General features: G+C 47.4%; 1 protein-coding gene and 1 non-coding gene across 2 annotated transcripts in view; both read right to left on the reverse strand.

Annotated features, from left to right (window-relative positions):
• Nucleotides 1–6,308, reverse strand: part of TSPAN15 (tetraspanin 15) — a 48,131-nt gene extending 41,823 nt beyond the window's left edge. Inside the window, exon 1 of the mRNA XM_063102919.1 lies at nucleotides 6,109–6,308. Coding sequence (XP_062958989.1) covers nucleotides 6,109–6,204 — 96 coding nt within the window. The 5' untranslated portion in view covers nucleotides 6,205–6,308. The remainder of the gene's footprint in view (nucleotides 1–6,108) is intronic.
• A 5,273-nt stretch (nucleotides 6,309–11,581) lies between these two features.
• On the reverse strand, nucleotides 11,582–11,655 carry TRNAV-GAC (transfer RNA valine (anticodon GAC)). The gene has a single exon. It is a non-coding gene; the product is annotated as a tRNA-Val (tRNA).
• Nucleotides 11,656–23,115: the final 11,460 nt, after the last annotated feature.

Raw genomic sequence — 23,115 nt, forward strand, 5'->3', positions numbered from 1 at the left:
AATCCATTCACATCCCAAAGGTCTCTCTAGGAAAGGTTTTGTTTTCTTCTTTCCCCCCACCCCCCCATCCTGGCTTACCCAGAAGATATCTTTCCCCAGTGTGGGGAGCCAGCTGGTACAGAAATTTTATTATCAGTCCCTTATCTGGTTTACTCTGAGCCGCACCCCAGGCTGGCATTGCAAGTCACCTGGCAAGAAGAGGCTCAGGGCAGGGAAGGCGGGCATGTCGTTTATTCCTGCTTCTCCAGGCACTAAACAAGCAGAGGCAGCAAAATCCAGTCCTACAACTTAAAGCAATCCTTCCCTTCATGTAAAGGATCGTGCACAGAAGTCTAGACTAAGAGAGGAAAACATTTGTCAGGTCCGTATTTTGCCCATCTGTAAAATGAGGGCATTGGAAGGCTTTCCAAACCCCTCGCAGGGCTGCTGTCCTGACTCACTGGACTTTAAAGGCTGGGTGGCCAGGCTTGGGGGAGGGGAGGACCTCTCTGTGCCTGAGGCCTGAACCCAGTCCAATGCTGTGAGATCATCTCTGACAGCCCGTTAGGCACGGCTGACCACTTCTCCAATATGAGGGCTGCCCCACTTTTGGCTTCAGTTTCTCTGCTTTCTCTTTGAAATGCTTGCCTAGCAGAAGAGGAAAATCAACCTGCCCAATGAATAAAGCATAGTTAAAAAAAAAAAATTAAGGAAATAAAATATTTACAAGTATGTACAATGAGCTGCCTGGATGGATGTTTACCAACATGTAACAGTGGTCCTCTGCTGGTGGTACAGTCAAAGGTGACTTTTACTGTCTTCACTGTACTTTCCTGAATTGCTTGAATTTTTTTTTTTTTTTTTTAAACTATGGGCACATACTATTTTTTTTCGAAAGTAAAAATCTCCTGCTGGAAACCCAATCCACTTTCTTTTCTGTCTGACTTCATCTAGCGCTTAACTGGGAGGCCAAGTACCAGGCTCCTTTCAGAAAAGCTATCATCCACCCTCACCCCAACACCAGGGAGGAATAAATATGGGGGCTGGAAAGGTCATGGGGACCCAGTAAAGACACTGGAGTAAGACATATGGGTCCTGGTCTTGTTCTGTCACTGATTTTCTGAGGACTCCCAGGCAACTCCTTTCTTCTCTCCAGGCCTCTGCTTTCAGTTCGGTGAAATAAAAAGGTTGCATAGAAGTGTCTCTAAGCACCCTTCCCAGGCTCTGTCTAAGGCTCTTGAGCATCTACAACAGAGAGGAAGGTAGGAAAAGAACTCATCGTTGACGGAGTATTTCTCATGTGCCAGGCTCATGCTCCAAGCTCTTCCTATATATTAAGTCATTTCATCTTCTCAGCAACTCTCAGATAGGTTCTAATATTGATTTTACAGATAAGGCAACACGAGGTATATGGAAGTTAGTACCTAAGTCACTTAACCTGTAAGTGTCAGAGTTGGGATTTGAACCCACACCACCTGATATACAGTCCACACTCTTAACCATTAAACTATAGGAAAATATAAGAAATCGCAGGCAGAGCTCTGGTAAGCAGGCCCACCCTTGGAGAAGGACAGAGAGAGTTCACAGTGCCTCACATTCATTACCTTCACCACCTACCCACCTACCCACGCACCCTCCACCCCTACCAAGTCCTTTTCCTCCTGATTAGCCAAAACTCCCAGCCCTGACACCCTTACCCAATTGGAAACCTTACCCCATTGTCAAGGCAACAGGCTTGGGCTTCCTAGAGAACCAGTGGCTCCAAGATCAGCCCTGCCCACTTTGCAAATTCAAGGCCTCAGCAAACCTGACCGCTGTCGGCTGCACACCCAACTTGGCCTCTGCCCCAGGCTGAATCCCCACCTTGCAGGCACAGTGAGCACAGGTGGGACACAATCACCGTTGTGCAAACAAGCCTTCCTTGAGTACCTACTGTGTGCCCATCCTCAAGCCTGGCATTCAGGAGGATATGAAAAAGCTACACCCCGACCTCCGGCAGCCTGCGGTCCAGCAAGGAAAAGCAGCCATGTAAACGATCTCTATGATACCCAGTGGGCAGGGCTAAAATTAGAGACGTGTCCCCAACGGGCTGAGGGTGCATGTGTCAGAATGATTCACCCAGCATGGTGGGAAGAGGAGGCTCTAAGTGCCTCTGGGTGAGCGCCATTCTTATGAAGACATTTCAGTGATATCCTGGAAGGTGCAAGGAGACTGGACTGAAAAGGGGGAGGTCTGGGGGCTCATGCCAGCTCTGCTGAGTGACCCTGAAGCATGACCTCTCGGGGCCCCCAAGTGTGGGACTGGAGATCATTGTAAGTGGTTTAGAGTCATATTCACATTGACTCACAGACTGAGAAGTTTTCCTTGTTCAATTCCCTCCCGACTCCTCCAATCACATCAAGAGCCAAGTCTTAGTTTGGGTGCCAGTTTGTCTCTAAGACACTCCAGCACTTGCCAACACCCTTTTGAACAGAGAGGGTGGGTGTCGGGGTCACAGCCTTCAGCACCCACAACGTGTAGCTAAGGACTTAATCACATCATTTTGTTTTCTCTGTACTATATTTACTTTAACTGTTACCTGCTCTTTACGATGAGGTTTCCCATTGGTGGTAGTGATATAAGTTTAAAAGTTAAGTCAAAGAAATATATTAATAATATAAAAATTGGTATAACCTCTATATAGGGCAATTTAATAGCATCAATTTTTATTTATTATTTTTAATAGCATCAAAATTTAAAATGCGCATACAAACATAGGCAAGACTACTCTAGGCTGCTAGGGACAGTGACCAGAAGAAGGCGTGAGGGAGTTTCTGGCTTCCACTGTCCACTCTGTTGGTCGACCTGGGGACTGACTGTACAAGCGTGTTCACACTGAAAACTGTATTCACTTATGACAGGCACACTTCTGTATGTATGTCATACATTCACATACCCTTTAACTCAGCAATTCACTTCTAGAAATTACCCTGCAGGCGTAGTCACATACCAAAATAACATTCAAAGATAATCACCATATCTATCACTGTTCACAGTAACGAAAGATTGGAAACAACCTGAGTTCCCTAGCTGCGGGCTGATTAAATCAGTTTTGGCATAGCCTACAGTGAAGTCCATGCAACCATCAGACAGACTGAGACAGCCCCTGGCAGCTCTCCAAAATTTACATGGATTTAAATTTAAGTGAAAAAGTAAGGCGCTATACACAGTTCTGCGTATAGTGTGCTACCTTATGTGAGAAGAGAAAAGAATATATAATATATACACACACATGTTTGTATCTAGGACCTCCTTTGCCTAGGATATCTCAGAAAAGAATCACAAGAAACTGATAACAAAGGTCCCATCTGGACAGGGCAGGCCAGGAGAGAGGGAAGAGGCTTGTCACTGACCCTTACCCTTTCCTACTTTTAAATTTTGTGCCACGTCCATGCATTTCCTATCAATAACAATTTTTAAAGCCAGAAGTCCTACAGAAGGTGCATGGCTATCGTAAAACTTATGGCCCCCTCCAGACCTAAAGACTGGGATGGAAGTGTTAGCACTCAGGCTTATAAAGCAAGTAATCCGTGCCCCGCCCCTGCCTTCTCCCAAGGGATGGCACAAGAACTAATGGGCTTTCCTGTAAATGGTTTCCAATTAACAGCAAACCCATCCAGGACAAATTACTCACACTGAGCCTCTGCCCTGCAGTCAAACTCTGGCACCTGGAGCTGCCCTGGCAGAGTCAACAGGTCGCTGAGTTCTTGGCATGTCTAGAGAGGTTTTTAGGCAGAAATACTTGCAGGGATATGAATCAAAGATTTGGTAAGGCAACCTCAGTTGGCTAAAGAGGAAGGATTCCAAGTTCTGAGCCACATCCTGCCCCAAGAGAAGCAAAGCAAAATCGATAGGGTGGGCTTCTCTGGGGGCAGCAGAGGACAGCAACAGAATGAGGCCTTGAAAATTCGAGTTTGTTTTTATTTAACTGCATAATTTACCTTTCTATAGCACCTTTCTTGCTCACATGTCACTCTCCTCATATCACTAATCTTAAAAACAGTCCAGCGACATGCAGGGCAGGATATCACTTACCCATTTTACAGATGAGAAAATGGAGGTGGAGAGGCTAAGAAACTGGTCAGTGATTACGCATTGAGGGAAGGGGTAAAACCAGAAAGTAAGCTCCACCTTCCTGCCCATCGAACTTAGCCTTTCTTCCTTCACCTCTGACCTACAGAGAGCAGAGCTCACTCGACCAGACAACAGAATCCCTGGGGACTTAAGGCAAAGAATCCAGGCAAAGAATCCCTGGGGACTTAAGGGACCATCTAATGCAGCAGTTTGCAATCCTGACTACACACTACAATTACCTGGGGAGCTTAAGTAAATTTAAATAAATACCTATGCCAGGGTGCAGAAATTTGTAGTGTTTTTAAAAACTCTCCCGTTGATCTGATGCAATGTGGGTGAGAACCACTGAATCCTAGCTCAAATTACCCCACCCCAACCCCACATACCACTACTGCCTCCCTAGAGCTTTCACCAATGGGTCCTCACCCCATAACCCAACCCCCAAACATAGGAAGGTACTTGAAAAAGTTTGCAGAAAAATAGAATTAAAAGATAATACAAATCTTTACATGATTTTTTTTTTTTTTTTTTTTTTTTTGGTGGCTTGCCAGTATGGGGATCTGAACCCTTGACCTTGGTGCTCTAAACAACTGAGCTAACCTCCTACTGCTCATCTCTCTTTCACATTACCTAGAGTCAGACAATTGGAGTGGAAGCTGGCCTCAGGCTGGTTTTCTAGGTGGAAAGGTCAATTAACTGCTCTAAGGTCCAAGACAGGGAAGTGACTTGCCTAAGATATCCCAGTGAGTCAGTAACAGAGCAGGACTAGAACCTGGATCTCCTGACTACCAGTCAAGATCACACCCACAAAGGGGTCACACAGAGAGCCAGTCCTGATGGTAAATCCAGCAGCTCCTGCTAGCAGACCAGATCCAGTGAGGGGCTGAGGAAGAAACCATGAGGGTGTGTGGGGGGAGCGAGTGGGAAATGAGGTGTCATCAGTGACCTCTCTGGGGTCCCTGGGAAAGTCTACCCTTATGGCATACTGGGGACATGGAGCTATTCTAGAGTGGCAGAGGTAGAGCTGGCCTGTAGAAAGATGTCTTCGTTTCTAGACTAGGGCCCAGCCTAGTCTGAAATGCCCTTCTAGAAACTCAGTCTCATGGGACAGCTTATACCAGGGGGGTCCAGGATCCCTGCCCACAATAATGGCTCACACTTCTTGGGCTCTTTGCTGGTCTCTGCGCTAACCACTGCACTTGGTCTATTTCATTTCATCTCCACGAGCATCCTAACAGTTGAAAATAATTACTGCCTCCATTTGCAGATGAGGACACCATGGCCCAGAGAGGTGAGTAACTTCCCCAAGATCACCTGGCTAGAAAGTGGTAGCAGTAGAATTCAAAGCCTGCTTCGTGCCCAACCCCTACCAACCCGCCCCAACAAGGAAGAAGAGGAGGTAAATCCCAGTGCAGCGGAAACAGTAACCGAGCACCTAGGAGCGGCGGGAGACGTCGTCTGATGAAGTCCTCCACCCCACGCCAAAGGCACGTGCATCCTCCTTGGACCAAAGAGGAAACCAAGACACAGGGGACGCGTCTGGCTCAGGGGCATTGGCACGTCAGTAGCGGGACCAGACCTCGAGATTGAGGCCTCTCAGTCCCGACAACAAACTTCTTCCACCTCTTCTCCACAGGCTGACAGGAAGGCAAACTCGGTCATACCTGGTGGGCGTGGGGGGCGCGGCCAGCGGGTAACCACGACCTCCCCAGCCGGCCCGCTGATGGCAGCGGCCTCGGCGGGAGGGCCAAACCACCCATCGGTTCACACAGGCGAGCCGCGGGAAGCTCGGCCGGCCACCGGCTCTAACACTCCCCCCAGGGCGGCCGCCGTGCAGGCTGAGCTAGGGCCGCCAGAATCCCCCGGTTCCCAGGGAGAGTGGGACCGGGAGCCGGCGCGCTCCCGCGTCCTTCTTGGAGCGGCTAGATCTGGACTCAACCCCGGGCCCGGCGTGGAGGCGTCGAGGGAGTGTGGACGCCCACCCCACTCTCCCCGGGCTTTACGGGGGTCACTCACCCAGAACACCGTGGAGTAGATGATGAGCGAGAACTTGAGCCAAAGGTAGGAGATGCGCGCGCAGTAGCGCACCTGCTCCGAGTCCCCGCCGGGCATCTTGGGCGCTCCGCGCGGGGCTGCGGGGCTCCCTGGCTCGGTCCCTCAGCCACCGCTCCAGGCCCCACCTGCGGCTGCCTGGCTGCCCGCCCCGCCACCGGCGCCCTCTCTGGAACTGACACCGGAGCGCCGCAATCACGGCCACCGCCCGGGAGCCAGCCAGCCAGGCGGCCAATGGGAGCGAGGCGGCGGCCCAGCCTCGGGAGGGGGCGGGCCGGGGGCGGGGCTGCGGCGCCGGACGCCGGAGGAGACGGAGGGAGGGGGACGGCAGGGGCGCGGGGTTTGTGCATGAGCTCGCGTGCAACTCTGGAAACGCCAGTGCTAATGGCGCGGAGGGGCGCGTGGGAGCGTGTGGACGAGAAGTATGATAGGGAGACAGCCACAGTGCCCCGTCGGGGTACACAGAAGCACAGGCTTTGCACTGTTGTCAAGAGGTTAGACTATGGGAAAAGGGCAGGAATTACCCGCCAAAGTGTTAAAAGTGCAAATGAGTGTGCAAGACATGAATGGGGTAAGGAAGTGGAGTTACCCAGCCTGAAGGAGGCGGAGTGATGCATCTGGGAAGGTGTCTGGGAGTATGAGACTCTGCAGTTCCACTGTGGAATAGATCTGCCCAACCGATCTGGAATTCCCTTTCTTTGGTGCCTGGTGATATCCCAGCCCTGCCCAGGGGCTCCCTCTTCTCGGTAAGCCCTCCCCCAACCTCCTCCTTAAGCCACGGCCAGTAGGCAGCTCCCTTCCCTGCACAAACTCAGCCCGGTCTGACCTGGCCTCTTCCGACCTGGACTTTTCTCTGCCTGGGATCAGAGGGGCCTGGGATCAGAGGTGGGAGTCTGTCTCCCACGCTAGATGGTCCTAGTTTTTACTCACTGTTCTTCTGTCTCCCAGGCCTAGCTCAGCCTGGGGCTTGGGAGTTGTGTTCAACAATTAAATGCACAGCCCAAAAACCAAAATAATTTAGAAAAAGAAAAGAAAAGTAAAGTAAATGCATGGCCCAGAGGTCATGAGCTCAAGCAGTGCTGGGTGGGGTCCCTGGTGGTAATTCCAGGAATGACATCCTTATCCCAGTCCCCTGCCCTGGGCTCCAAGCCTCCTGCATACTCAGAGAGAGACACAGAATCAGACCAGGCTGGCCCTAGCCCCCATGGCTCTGCCCTAGGAGGAAGAAAGTGAGGTTAGGGGTGGGGAGGGAGGCAGCGCTCTGTCTGGAAGGGTAAAAAGGAAACCAATTTCCTGGTACTAAAGGAACAAGCCCTGCAAGGGTGTTTGCGTGGAGTAGAGAAATGGAACCAGGCACTGATGCAAGTTACTGTCAAAGGGTCATTTTAGAAGACATCTTACCAGAATGTTAAAAGTTGTCCTGGCCAACCACCAAAATAAGAAAAAACAAAAACAAGAAACCTGTACCGGCCAGCCACCAGAAAAAAGAGTCCTATCTGTCTTTTGAGGAAGAAAACTAAATTTTTACTACTCTTTGGGGGCTAGAGCCTCCACCCAGCCCTGCAGAGATAGCCTTACACCCATTCTTTCAGATGCCAGTCACTGTCCCCAGCCCTAGAAACTAGTAGCCTTTTTCATCCCCTGGAGGGCTAGCCTAGCACTTTGCCTTCTGAGAGATTAGCCTCCTAGCCTCCTTCCCACTCTCTGTATTTAAACTACAAGCATAATTCAAAACATTTATGGAAAAATAGAATTGAAAGATAATGCAAATCTCCCCGTGAACTTTTTGAAGTACCCTTCTATAGCCCCAGCTACTTACCCTCCTCCCGCATCTGGGTTTTCTTTCTAGTTGCCCCTGACCTTTGTTTTGACCTCTCTAGCCAGCTGCACTTTTTCATATCTTTCAAATATTCCCTGTAACACACAAGCTCAAGGGCAGGCCCTCTCGGCCCTCCCTGAGCCCCTGTAAGATGCCCTGAGTGCAGAGGGTGAGCCATTCCAGCAGAGGAAGCCTGGAGCTCTTTGGGGTGGGCACAGCCTTTCCTGGCTTCTGGGCTCCTTCATTGTCACTCCCCACCCACAACCTGCAACCAGATCCCAATCTTCAGCCAATGTGCAAATACTGAGACCTCAGAAGAAGTGGCCACCTGTTTTCCACTTTTCCCTCCTTTTGCCAGGAGCTCTGGACTGAGAGTCAGCAGGCCTGATGCTGATGCTGGCTTTGCCATTACCCTTTAATGGGACTGTTAGAATGTGTGGCATAGATGTGACATACAGGTGTGCATACGACACTGGCTGCAGATTAGAACCACCTGGTGAGATTTAATGTCTCCTGATATCCAAGCCCCAGTCCAGTCAAGTTGAAAACTCTGCCAGCAGGGACCTGATATTATTCAGTAATATTTTAAAGTTTCCTAGGGAATTTCTAAAGCACAGCCAGGGTTAAGCATCACTGGTATAGAGGTAGTCATGAGGGTGAAGTGTTTAGCCAATATTTTATCAGAAAACCACACTCCAAAGGTCACTTACTCAGAGCTGGGGCTGGTGTGCTGGTAAATGTTTAAAAACTGGCTAGGGTGGGAGTGCGGGGTACCCTGTTACCAATTTCCATAGTCTAAATGCTTCCACCTTGTCTGATTTTAAATTACCAACTTGAAGTCAATGAACCTGGGAGTTGAGACGCGCAGTCTCGCACAATCAGCTCAGTATCCACACTGCTACTCACATGTCAATCCACCCCATATAATGAATGCATTGGTGAAATTCTGAGCTTATTAATTAGCATAACAGGTATTAGAAGTGAGCTGTCCCTAGGTGAAATTAATAGTATTCAAGATATGTAGACTGGCTAAAATAGTTAAGACACTGCTCATTGAATCTTGGGTAGCAGGTAGTTCTCACAGACAATGCGCTGGGCTAAATCCTTGAGGGGGCCTTTGTCCAGAGATGTTTTGATAAACCATCAGTCCAACTGAATCCTGCCTCTAGATTGTTGTATTTTCCTTGAGCGTATCCTTTCTACAAGGTGGTAGAGCTCCTAAAAGGACAAAGAGCTGGGCCTTCATTGATTTTACAGATGAGGTTGTATGAACCGGTTTTGTGGCTGCTTGTTCATTAAAGTTTGTTTTATAGATATTTGTATGGGCAAGCAGAATTTGTTCTGAGATCTGTTTTCATGATAAATTGCAGGGAGATTTAGGGGAAAATTACTAACCCTTGCCTTTAGTGGCTACTACAGTTTATGAAAAGGAACCTAAGGTTCATGCATGACCAACTTGGCTTGGGTAAGTTTGCATCTGTGCTGTTGTGCCTCTGTTTACCCATCTGTGAAACAATGAAGTTGGACCGCTCCTCTTCCAGCTCTCACAGTCTTAGCAGTAATTCTCAGTCAGTAGATCAGTCAGCAAATGTATACTGAGCTTCTGCTGAGTCAAGTCCTGCCCAGGCTCTGGGGGTGCAGCTGCCAACAAGATAGACAAGAGCTTCTACTCTATACTCTTGGGGAGTGGGGGATGGTGGGGACATGAACACATGAAAACAAACACATGGAAAGGGCAATTCCAGATATGAATACATGCTGAAGATCTGAGAGCTGAGATTCCAAGTGGGAGAAACAGCAAGTGCAAAGGCTGTGAGACAGGAAAGGCCTTGGAGAGATCTGTGGGCACACAGAAGGGGCTACGAGGAGAGCAGGAGGAGGAGAGATTGGAGACATAAGAAAAAGCCTTGCAGCTTTTGTAAATGGCTTACACTTAGTTCCATTTTCAGTGCGGGCCACTGGTAGGTTTTAAGCAGGGAAGTGATACAGAATCCGGTTTGTGCTTTAGAAGGCTGCTGTAGGGAGGGTGGACAAGAAGGGATGATGCTGGTGGAGCAGGAAGACTGGTCAAGAGGACAGTGCAGCAGTCCCAGTGCTGGAAGGTTTTGGCTTGGACGAGGGTTAGCGCTGGGAACAGTGACAGGTGGTTGAACTGGGGATATATATTAGAGGTAAAGCCTACAGGGCCTATTGATGGATCGGGTGTGGAGTGTGAGGAAAAGAGAAATCAAGGATGATCCCAAGGTGTTTTTTCCCGCCTTGAGCAACTAGGTAGAAGTCACTATCATTTACAAAGAAGAGTTGGGGGAGGGGAGGTGGGGTCAAAACCAGTTACTTTGTTTGCCCATTTTATTTTCTGAGATGTCTTTTTGAAATCCAGGCAGAGTTGTTTAGGGAGCTCAGGGGTGAGGTTTGGGTTGGTTAGTAATAAATTTGAGAGTCATCAGATCAATTTAAACTTTGGCCCTATGTGAGATCTTCTAGGGAGAAAGTACAGCAAGGCAAGAGAAGAGAGACAGACCAAGCCCTCCAACATTGAGAGGAAGAGGATCAGGCAAAGAAAACAGAGTAGGTGCAGCCAGTGAGGTCCGAGGAGAACAAGGCCTGAGGTGATGGGGTGCTTGGAGAAGTTGAAAGAGATGTGGAATGAGATTTAGTGTCATGGGAACTCCCATTCATACACCGAGCCTTCTCCTATGTCCTGAGAGGTCAGGTGGCATCAGAACAGAGAGTTAACCATTGGCTTCACGAGATGCAGTCATTGGCAACCTTGATAGGATCTCTTTCAATGGAGCATCGGGGGCAGAAGCCTGATTAGAATGGATTGAGGAGAGGAAAGACAAGAAATGGAGAAGGCGAGTATGGATAACACAGGGAAATACGCACCACCAGGAAGGTATGAAACCATTCACATGGGAGTTCATATGTGGATTTCTTCCCAATCCACCAAATATGCAAGACTTAGTAACCTCTATGTGAGAGACTTTAAATGACCATGAATTCTTCGCAGCTTCTTCTATCAAGAGGTAGGATCTATTTCCCCATCTCTCAAATCTATGCTGTTTTTCTGACTTGCTTTCACCAATAGAATGTAAGGTTGTTTGAGTTCTAAGCCTAGGAATCAAGACGACTTGCAGCTTCTGCTTTGGCCCCTGTGGAAGGCTGCTGTCATGAGGACACATCTGAGCTAGTCTGCTGGAGAGGCCACATGAAGTAGAACCAAGGTTCCTTGCTGATGGCCACCAACTGCCAGACATGTGAGTGACCATCTTAGCCCATCCAGTCTGTCAACCCAACAGCTAACTACATCCACGTGAGCAAATCCCTGCAAGACCAGCAGAACCACCCAGCTGAGCCCAGCCCAAATTTGCCAACCCATAGAATCATGAACTAATATATAATTGTTGTTTTAAGGCACTAAAGTCTGCAGTGATTTGTTTTACAGCAAGAGCTAACTGATACGTTCTTAGATCTTAAAAAAAAAAAAAAACATGAATTAAAAAACTCAAATACCTATCCTCTTTTTTCCTCTTCCTGCAATTCTTCCCCTAAAATACTGCACTTTTGAGTTGATTTATATACGTTTATATTATTTTTTGGAAGGGGGCGGGGTGTTGCTGGCCAGCACAGGGATCTGAACCCTTGACCTTGGTGTTGTCAGCACCACACTCTACCAACTGAGCTAACTGGCCAGCCTAAATATTTGTTCTTGAGAGGGGACTCCAATTTTTCTCCAAGCTTTCCTTGACACATTTCAGTGCCTTCCCCTGGCTCAGACTTTAGGCCACTTCTCCTCTTCCCCTTCTCATTTCAACTCTCAAGGACCTACATTCATTCTCTACCAGTTATTTATTTACAATCCGGATCAAAGGCTTTCACATAATTACTTCTTAATTCTCACAACCCATGGAATTTGTTGTAATTAAACCCACTTTTCAGATGAGGAAACTGAAATTCAGACAAGTAAACTGATTTTTCTCCATTAGGAAGTTAAATTGCTGTCTGACCCAGCAAGCAATGTGCTTTTTACTCTAATGCAGTTGTTGTCCCAGCTGCATTAGAATGAAATGATTTAACTACATGGCTTAAAAAGCAAACTGGGACAATATACTCAGCTCTAATATTGAGAATTTAATACTGGTTAGAGTTGAAACTTTACATAGAGTTATTGTAGGTTACTGCAAAATAGTAGTTCACTGAGATTTTAAGTGTTTTGTAAAAAAGGATCTATCAAATAAGTCTGGGAAATGCTGGAGGACTTCTTCGTAGCCTTTAACATGAGAACGAATATTGTATATCAAGAAGAAAGAAGGGCATGCAGCCTCTCTCAACTGCATTTAATGACAGAACCATGTTTTCCCCAGACACCAGCTATTAACATCTCAGGAAACTAGTGAACAGCTGCCCATAAAAAAAAGAGAGAAAGAGAGAAACTAGGATCCCTCAGAATGTACTTTGGGAAATGCTGCCCCATGGGACTGGTTTCTAACTCTTTTGGAGTTGAAAGTGACCTCCTCAAATTTATATGCTCTGTATTAAGAGGAAAACTAAAGACAACAGCGATTATTCATGTTTTGTGCTTGACTTTCTAAAATTACACAACTTCCTCTGCTATGATTGTCAATAAGACCCATCTGTGGTCACACCTCGAAGGCCCTTCGTGGTGTGAGGGACACACATTGATGACTTTGGGGCCCAAGGAGATTCAGAACAAAAGCCTCCAAGAAAATGCAAAATGCTCATGGCTCAGAGGGTCCAAGTCACTTCGAGGTTTCCATTTGGAAATCCCCTGAAGAGCTACCTCTAAAAGCTCCTTCTGGTCTTTTCTCCCCGCCCTCTATCACTGCCCTGGGTGGTCCACCCCCAGAGAAGGCTGACTGCCCCAGACCCCGTGCCATGCGTCCCAGGGCCTCCTTCCTACACTGGCTGCTGAACACCCCTCCTTGCAGCCCCCACCCCAGGACAGTTTCTGGGCCCTCAGAGCCTCAGGGGACTTCTTTCTTCCTTCTGGGCAGACAGGGCCAAACCTTCTGTCCTAGAGGCCCACTGCACCTGCCCCTCCCTGCCCCTCCTTAACACATGATCCTGGATGAGTTGCACTGAATGCTCGCTTCCCATAGAAGTCAGCCCAGGCCCTCCTTCCTACTGACCCCTGCTGTCCCTGCTGCAAGGCTGCTCCTGACCAGCTGAGGAGAGTGGATGGCCTCAGGAGCCATCACTGTTGGGAGGTGGGGGAGGAGCATGTCTATAACCTAACTAACCGACCATGGGGGACCATTCCTGAAAGATATCACGGTCACGCCATGCAGCCCTGTGTAGCCATTGAAAGTGATGTAGGAAGACACTGAGTGTCGTGGGACCTGCTCTTCATATACTGAGGCTCTGTTAGTGTGTTTGGGGATAGAAGTAGGATAGGACATAGGTCAGGTTCTTCTAATCCTGAGACTTCAGCAAAGCCTTCTGGGCTTCCATACACAGCGGTGGGTGCAGGGAGCAGAGATGTGGTACCAGCAGGTGGGTGGATCCTATGGAGGAACTACTCTCCTCCTCTAAAAGGGATGTTTGAGGAGTCCTGGGGTGAGTAGCCCAGGCCAGAGCCCAGAGAATCAAACTGGAGGGTCCTACAGAAGATGGTCACTCCAGAGTGGGGTCCTAGGCCTGAGAATGGGGTCAGGAGCTGGCAGAGCCTACTAGGGTACTGTCTACAGTGCCCTATGAGCCCTTTGGGGGAGGGACAGGCTCTGAATGCACACAGCCCCTTGGTGATAGATGGGTGGATGAGTTGGGGGCAACCTAGGGGGTCATTCACTATTAGGGTGCTGGGCCATTTCATGATATGGTGGGGGTGGGGGGCAGAGCGGGATACCCAACAGTACAATATGGGTAGCTAACAGATCTGCAACATAACCAGCGCCACTTTAGACAAGCCCAAGTACAAAATAGCGCCACCCACCTCCTCCCCTCCCCTCCCACCTTCCCTTTACAAGAAGCCTCCTGACTTAAACAGAAACCCCTTTTGTTCCTGCAAGGACGCAGTTCTCTACCCCAATCCACATTAGCATAATGACCCTCCTTGATGGTATCAGCCAGCCCTTGGCACACTATATAAGCTCTGCCACCCCCACACCTGGTGCTGTCCATCATTTTCAGGGCAGCCCTGGGCTGCCTGCTACTTTGAGCACAGCCCGACAGATTCTTTTCCTTTAATAAAGCTTGAACAGTACCCAGCATCTTGGCTCACTTTCTTTCAGTAGCTTTTCCCCAAAACTTACTGCCCCTCCATGTGCAGGGTGTGAGGTCACACCTCTATGTAAAGGGGGGCTATTTGAGAAGAAGGTGGGAGGGGGTTCTTCTACGATGGAAAACCAGTGGATGTCTGGTTCTTTCCTATATGTCTCAGTTTCCCACCTGAGCCCCAAGTGTGTCCGCACATCCTTTGGGACTTTTTCATTCCTCAGCAAGTCTTTTTCAGTCAGGTGACAGGGTCTTGAAGCTACATATTCCTGAAGATGGTATGAGGATTGGCTCATTCAGCCACATCACCCAAAGCTCTCCCAGACGCCTTGACTCACCGTGAACATGAGCCTCTGCTCCAGACACACGATGCCAGCCAGGCCCTCACCTCAGCTTGGCTCCCAGGGCAACCTGGGAGAGAATCCCCCACGGTCCTACCCAGAACACTGAAGGTGCAGGGCTCTCTTCCTTTACTTATCAACCTCTGGATTCTTTAGGGAGAAAATGGATGTTCCAGCAAGATCTGTTTCCTCTCTCTGGTCCCTTCTTTCTAGGGTGATCAGTCATCCTGGTTTGCCTAGAAGTTAGGGGGGTTCCAGGGACTTAGGACTTTCCATTTCAAAACGGGATGGTACCTAGCAAACCCTAACGGTGTGCCTGGGACTGAGGGGTTTCCTGGGATTCAGGACTTTCAGTGCTAATAATGGGAAAGTCCTGGGTAAAACCAGGACCAATTGGTCACCTACTTCTTTCGTCCTTCCACCCTGTCACAGATGTTAGAGGGGAGGAGCCAGTGGGCCTCAGACCTGTGCCCCCTGAGGAAAAGCAAGAGAAACAGGAAGGGAAGACTGGGGATAGGACCAGTATCTTCAGTTATCTGAAGGCTGTCATGGGGGAAGGAGGGGACTCATTCTGAGGGATCCCTTGGGGTAGAAGCAAGACCAATGGGACAGGTTTAGGGAGAGTTGAGCTCCCTGAAGCAGCACAGGGCTGTGAAACCATTTGGTTCAGAGTCAGAATATTGGAGGACAGTACAGGGGGTGTCACATGACAGCCCTGGCATATGCAAGCTGACTCTGGGAACATTAGTTACCCTCTCAGGACACCAGTATCATCTGTGAAATGGGACCCTTTGAGGACTAAATAAGGTAGTCAAATCTGCCAACAGCTGACACTCCTCTGTTCAGTCCCAATGTTGGATGTACCAAGAACCATTGTACCTGGAGTGGGGCAAGACCTCGGAGACCACCAGAACCACTTCCCTTCCTCATAGCCCAGGCGCTGGCCTTGTGCTTGGCACCCTCCCTCCTAAGGTATCTGTCCTCCGGCTGGCTTTCTCCTCCAAAACTTTTTGGAGCCACTGAGATCAGTGCTGTGAGGCATAGTGGATAAGTGTTTGAATGCCCAATTACAAATGAGAAAACAAAGAGCTTAGGCTATTTTCCCAAGCCTCTCCCCTGAGGCTCCCTCCCCAAGCAGCACCCAGCCTTTCCCCAAGCAGCTGCTCAGCCCTCTCAAGTGACAGGTGGGGCTGCTTAGCCATGATGCCCACGCACCCGACTACAGGGAATTAGCAGTAAACCAAGACTGACGATAATGGTGATTCAAGGAGTCCAGAGCTGGGAGGATCTTAGACATCATGGATGCATAGAGAAACTCCAGCTAAAAGAGCTGCAGCATCTTGCTCACGGTTGTATATTTATACTTTGCATCCTTTTCTACGTGTGTGCTGTATTGCACAATAGAACGTTTTTTTAAAAGAAAAATATTCTCTCATTTTAATTTTTATTTCCCTGATGATTATTGACATTGAATGTGTATTAACATGTTGATTAGCCATTTGCAGTTCTGTAGATTTCCTGTTTTTATCCTTTGCACATTATCCATTTACATCATAGATTCTTGTAAGTAACTAAGGCCAAGGGCTGACAGGCTGAGAAGATACCATTTGCACCTCTCATCCTCACAGGAGAGGAGTCTTCTAGCACAGGAGAGTCCAAGCTGGTCTTACAGAGCTTTGACAGAGGAAAAGTCTTAAAGCCAGCTGCTAGCAGAGGGTGGCTTTTTGGGGTTCAGCCAGGCATACTGGGGAAGTAGCCTGGGACACTGGCTGATGGGATGTTGGGCCAGGCCTGGTGACTCACGTGGGGAGTGGTCGGGTGCCTGAGCATCATGGCTAAGCAGCCACACCTGTCACTTAAGAGGGCCAGGCAGCTGCTTGGGGAAAGGCTGGGTGCTGCTGGGGGAGGCAGCCTCAGGGGAGCCGGCTGGGGTCCCAGGGCAATCCGAGGGTACCACAGATGGGGGACAAGGAACACAGAAGTGGGGTCTGGACTTGATCCTGCAGCTATAAATGAAGGTGGGCAGAAGATGGGAAGGAAGGATTTTATACTCAGAAAACATATGGATCTGCTGATCTACGCCAGGGAAGTTGACAAGCCACTGTCCTGCCACATGCCGGTTGTTATGGGACCCCCAGAGCCCTGAAGGGTGACTTCACAGTTTACATTGACAAAGCACTTCCACCCCACATATTGGAGTGTTTGCCCATCCTAGATTTACTTGGCTAGTGCCCCTTCCCCACTGGATTGTCGACACTAGAAGGTGGGAAGGACCATCTTACCGCCAGATACCACCATGGTGGCTGGGTGCCTGGGAGGAGGTGGTGCTGGCACACATAGGTGCTCATTAAATATGGATGCCTCAAGTCCACTGTCCCCTCGGCTATGTGGGCTGACTGCTGGCAGCCCCACATCAGACTGCAGAGCTCTGTCCTTCCCCAGTCTTCCACCAGAAATCCAACCACCCAGGCATTTACTGAAACTCTTGTCAGGTCCCTGGGAGGGCTCAGTTCTCTGCTCCCACACTTTCTGGCTCCTTTCTCCCACTTCCTATATTTTCCCTCAGGGCATCTCAACTTCCTCCTTCCTGTTCCTGAGCTCCTCTTAGCCACATCACCTACTTTCTATCTTGCATACCAAATCCTTCTAGGCCCCGCTCAGAAAAAAACCAAAGGCCCTCCATTAGCAAAATATCATTTTCTGTTACCAACGTGCGTTGCTTGAACTGCTGTTTTTTCTTCTCACACAGGTCATCATAGTAGCTTTGTATGGAAAACAAGACAGGGAGAATTTTCCCTGTCTGAATCAGGAGGGAACTTAGTCTCAGAGTTTGTGACCAAAGTCACACAGCCCTTTAGAATCCATTCAGGAACCAGAACATGGGGCTGGTTTCCACCATGGTCCTCAAGCTTCCAAATCACCGGAGCAACGTTTTCTCACAGCCCCAGCAAGTAGCCCTGAGCATTTCATAATGATGCAGAGAGACCAGGCTAGCCTGGGCTTCCTGGGGGATTGGGGAAAGATTCACTGTGAGCATGCAGTTTAGTCTACTATTTAGTAGTTAGTTATAGTGCATCATAAATGCTGTCGGGGTAGCTGGTAATTAAAGTCAGCTGGGGGTGGAGGGAGTCATGGAATTCTTTTAGTAAAAGAGCTAATCTTCCAATTTTACTCTTGTGAAGCTAAATCAAGTGCCCCCAGAATGTCCTCTAATTTAGTATTGCTCATATAATTTTAACATTACCCAGAAATGTATTATATATTATAGCCCTGTGTACATACAAAATACACAACTGAGCAAAAGTTGCACGAAACAAACTCACCCTTACCACGCAATGCATTCTTATATTTTCTATGCTATCCTTTTTGTTTTAACTCTGGTCACAACCCACTGTTTGAAACCACTAATCGAATTCAATCAAACAGCTGACAAAACACCTCCAGAGAAGCCCTTACTAGGCCAGCTTTAGCAAACAGGTAAGTCACACTTGGATTTACAGCATCTGTTTGTACAGAAAATATCCAGGTATTAAGCAAAAGCAAAACCATTACAAACGTGGCTCAAGGGAATCCTGAGATTTCTGTAACTGAGCATTGATTGCAGGAATTTCTCATCCCTCCCCCTGCCACTTCACTTACTCTCTGGTTAACATAACCAGGAAGCCTGGAGGGACACCTAAGGCCGAAGAAAGCCCCTACATTTCCCAGGGCAAGAACAGCTTTGGGGCTTCATTGTCCTAAGCTAGAGCTGAAAGACCAGCGGCAGGAGAGAAGGCACATCCCCCTTTCGGCATCAGGTAGAAGGAATTTTCTGGTTCCTGAAGGTGATCCCACCAGCAGAACCCCAACTCTCCTCAGGGAGGAGCTGCTTCTGCCTGCAGGCTGTGTGTGGTCCTTGCAGGGCCTAGCCTGCCCCAACCAGCTGACCACTGTGGACTTGGGTGGGGGGGGACTGTACTTGTGGACTGACAGACAATTTGCCAGACCCTTCCCTTGCCATAGGCCCAGGAGAACAGAAAGCAGATCTTCCAGCACACACTGGTTTAGCCTTGTTCTAGAAATATCAACAGCCTGATCTTTATGAGGACCAGAGTATAAACAGGAGCAAGTAAAGAACAATCACACCTGTTTAAGAGGACTCAGTAACATGAAGGAGGAAGCCCTAGGTGAACTAGCAGGAAAGACAGAAGAGAAAAGGGAGAGGGGGAAGTTACGGGAACTCTCAAGAAAATGTAATTAGAGCACATGCAAAAAGATTCCTACAAACTAAAAAGCGTAGCTTGTATTTATTTTTTGCTTTTTGTTTTGTTTGTTGTTTATTTGTTTTTAACAGCTGGCCAATAACATGGCGTTTAAATATAGCAATTCAATAGAAGACAGTCAATGCTGAGAATTAGATCAGTGGTCTGGAAGATAAAGTGAGAGACATATCGCACAAAACAGCAAAAACACACAGAGGTGGAAATCAAAAGGGAAAGACAAGAGACCTGGAGGATCCAACATAAAGAAACGTGGCAGATGCTGTTGGCTGCCTAACTCAACCTCATTCCCAGCTCCTTCGCCCTTCTCTGACTCCATTGTGGAGGCTGGAAGAGTGAAATACACCCATTACCAGCTTCCCTTGCTGTATGACACTTGTGGCAATGGGACACAAGTTTTCTGAAAGATTTTGTTTTTTCCTGACATGAGTGCATATGCAATTGGTGCAGGTTTTTTTCCTCCTTTTGTCCTACCTTGAGTGTAAACATGGTACTTGGAGCCGCAGCGGTTTCCTGTGACCACTAGGGTGGGGCCGGGAGAGTCAAAGAGATGTCACCCCAACCCCTGACACTGTTAACAACTGAACCAAAGCCAGCAACTGTCTGCCTCTGGGCTTCTTGTTAAGTGAGGAAAATCAGCACCTATGTGTTCAAGTTATTCTTTACTCAAATTTTCTGTTGCTTGTACCTGAAAGCATTCCTAACTAGTAAGAGAATAATTAAAGAAATGATAAAAGAAAAGTTCCCTATGGTGAAGAAAAATGCAAGTCTCAGATTGAAAGGATTTACTAAGTACCAGGTATATTTAAATAAAACTGATACTCTTTATACTCAGGGTATAAGTTGATAAATTTCTGAATTCCCAAGATAAAATAGATAAGAGAAAAATCTGCAATCTTCCAGCAGAAAGAACAGGCTCCTTAAAGAAAAGAGTATCAAGGTTGAATGGTTAGCTCAGTCGGTTAGAGCTCAGTGTTATAACAACAGGGTCAAGGTCAAGGGTTTGGATCCCCATACCTGTCAGCCACAAAAAAAAAAAAAGGAGTATCAGACAAGCATTAGATTTTTCATTTTTAAATCTCAAAACTGGAAGACAGAGAAACAACATCAATAGATTGAGTGGACATAACCATGATCCAAGAATCTATATCCCACCAATCCTACCAAGGTATTACTCAACTGAGGGACAAAACAAAATATTTTTGGACACGCAAGTTCTCAGAGAGAATACTATGTATGCATCTACAATCACACATGAGTAGAATATCCCAGGAAGTATTTTAACCAAATGACAATTTAAATCAGAGCAGAGCTCTCAAGATGGGAGAAGACAAAGAGAAACAGTGGTGAGCAATAGATACAGTTAAATCTAAGTGAACGCTACCATATGGCCCAGCAATGCCTCTTCTGGGCATAGCCCCAAAGGGAATGAAATCAGCACCTCGTAAAGATGCCTGCACTCCCGTGTTCACTGCAGCATTATACACAACAGCCAAGATATGGAAACAACCTAAGTGTCTGTCAGTGGACAAATGGAGAAAGAAACATGGTACACATATACAACGGAATATTACTCAGACCTCAAAAAGGATGAGATCTTGCCATCTGCCACAACATGAATGAGCCCAGCAGACATTATGCTAGGTGAAATAAGCTAACACAGAAAGAAAATTATTGCATGATCTCACTTATATGTGGAATCTAAAAAAAAAAAAAAAAAAAAATCAAGTATAGGGAGATAGAGAACAGAACAGTGGTTACCAGGGGCAGGGGGTGGCGGGAAGGAAGTGGGGAGATGTGGGTCATAGTATACAAAGTAGCAGATATACAGGATGAACAAGTCTAGAAAGCTAATGTCCAGCGCAAGTACTACAAGCAATAAAATTCAAAAAGTTTGTGGAAAGATTCATATTATCTTTTAATTCTATTTTTCCATTAACTTTTTGAAGTACCCTCTACTAGCAGAATCTAGCAATCCTGCTGTCATCATCCATTTAGATTTTTTTAAAATAAATTTTATTGAATATACTTAAAGTATAAAACATAATGTTAAAGGATACAGATAGATGGTAAAAGAGTTACTATAATGAAGCAAATTAACATCATTTATCTCACACAGTTACCCATTTCATTTTTGTGGCAAGAGCAGCTAAAATCTACTCATTTAGCATGAATCCTGTATTCGAGGATACTTCAAAAGAAAAAAAGTTCATGGAAAAATAAAAGATAATAGGAATCTTTCCATGAAATGTTTGAAATACCTACATATATAAATTTTTAAGTGAGGCCTCTTGGAATAAAAGATCCACACTTAAAAATAGCCCAGGCACAAGTGGTAACGGTCTGCTTTGTACCCCATGAATATGCATAACCAATTTTTTTAAAAAGCCCAGGACTAAAGAAATTAATGAAATCAGCAAAACCTAGGACCTTAAGTGGGGTAGAGAAGAAAATAGGGAAGACAAACTTTATAGAAGTTTTATTTATCTTACAAAACAGAGGTAAGTAAAAGGTCTTATTGGAAGAAATGCAGTTATTTAATTTTTGTGTACTAATAGAGAACTAAAGGTTTAATTAAGGTAGTTAGAAACCCCATAGCAGGGACTAAGAAGCATTTCCGGGGGCGGGCGGTGAAGACAGAGGCTGTCGCAGCGGCGAGGGCTCGAACAGGCCTGTAGCTGGCAGTGGAGAGGGTCCCTCGGGCAGGGGATGTGAGCGCGGAGCCCTTGGCAGAAGTCAATGTGATTTTAACTTGAAGCAAAACTGAAATATGGGTCCCTCGTCCTCATTCATTCATTACTGCTTTTTGATGGCCATGGCATAAGGAAATTTATCCCAGGAATACGACTTTGCATTAGAAATCTCTGGAGGACTTCGTGACAAGTAGCTTATGGGTCTGCTTCTCTATTACATTGCTGTCGTCTGTGCTTTTAGAATATTTAATTTGTCAGACTTCCAGTCAAGGTGGCGGAATAGACGGTCCCTTGCGTCACTCTCTCCCACAAATCAACCAATTTAAACTATAAAAACATAACATCAAGTGCATATGGAACGGGGAGACGTCCAGCGGGGGAGGCAGAAGCTCCACGGAGACCACATGCCCTGCGGGGCCGCCGTACCACGATCCGGCAGGGAGGCTTCACCGCAGGCACCCGGCTCCATTCCCAGCCCAGCCTAGTGCGCAAGGAGCAGGGAGACGTCCAGCAGGGGAGGCGGGAACTCCATGGGGACCACACTGCTGCCGGGCGATCCATCAGCCCGGCCCAATGTGTAGGGAGCACAGAGTCGTACAGCAGGGGAGATAAAATCTCCGTAGAGTCCACACACCCTGTGGGGGGGCCGCCGCCGCAAGATCCAGCAGCAGGTAGGCTTAACCGCGGCCACCCGGCTCCATCCCAAGCCCAGCCTAGCACACACAGAGTAGGGAGACATCCTGCAGGGGAAGGGGAAGCTCTGCAGAGACCACACGCTCTGCAGTGCCTCAGCGCATCCCAGCAGCCGGGGCCAGAGCACACGGAACAGGGAGAAGTCCTGCACTGGAGGTGGAAGCTCAGCAAAGACCACACACTATGCGGTACTGCCCCGTGATCCACCAGCCCAGCAGAGTCCAGGCTGACCAGAGAGGTGGCTCCCCAGAGAGGCCCAAGACCCGAGGCAACCACACACGCAAGGCACTAGTGGCCAACTGAGTAGTCACTGAGGTAGCCATACCAAATTGGGAACCACAGCAACATCTTAGTCAGTCAATAGTGTCAAACCTGTGGACTGTAAAACCCCCTGCCACAATGAATAAACATCAAAAAAAGATACCAGAAATACGAAAAATCAAGAAAGTACACCACCAAAAGTTAATAAATCTCAAACTCTAGATCTTATAGAACAAGAAGCCCTTGAAATGACTGACAAGGAATTTCGAGGGATAATTCTAAGGAAACTGAAAGAAATACAAGAAAACTCAGCTAGACATCATGATGAAAGGAGGAAAAGTATACAGGACCTGAAAGAGGAAATGTACAAGGAAATGAATGTCCTGAAAAAAAATGTAGCAGAGCTTGCCGAACTGAAGAAGTTATTCAGTGAAATAAAAAACAAAACAGAGAGTTTAACCATCAGGCTTACAGAAGTTGAAGAGAGAACCTCTGAACTTGAAGATGGGCTGTTTGAAATAACACAAGCAGACAAAAAAAAAAAGAAAAAAGAATCAAAGGCATTGAAGAAAATCTGAGAGAGATATCAGACAACCTTAAGAGCTCAAATATCCGAGTCATGGGTATTCCAGAAGGGGAGGAAAATGGAGATTGCATTGAAAACATATTCA

Source organism: Cynocephalus volans, chromosome 7 (assembly GCF_027409185.1).
Source record: "Cynocephalus volans isolate mCynVol1 chromosome 7, mCynVol1.pri, whole genome shotgun sequence".
NCBI lineage: Eukaryota > Metazoa > Chordata > Mammalia > Dermoptera > Cynocephalidae > Cynocephalus > Cynocephalus volans.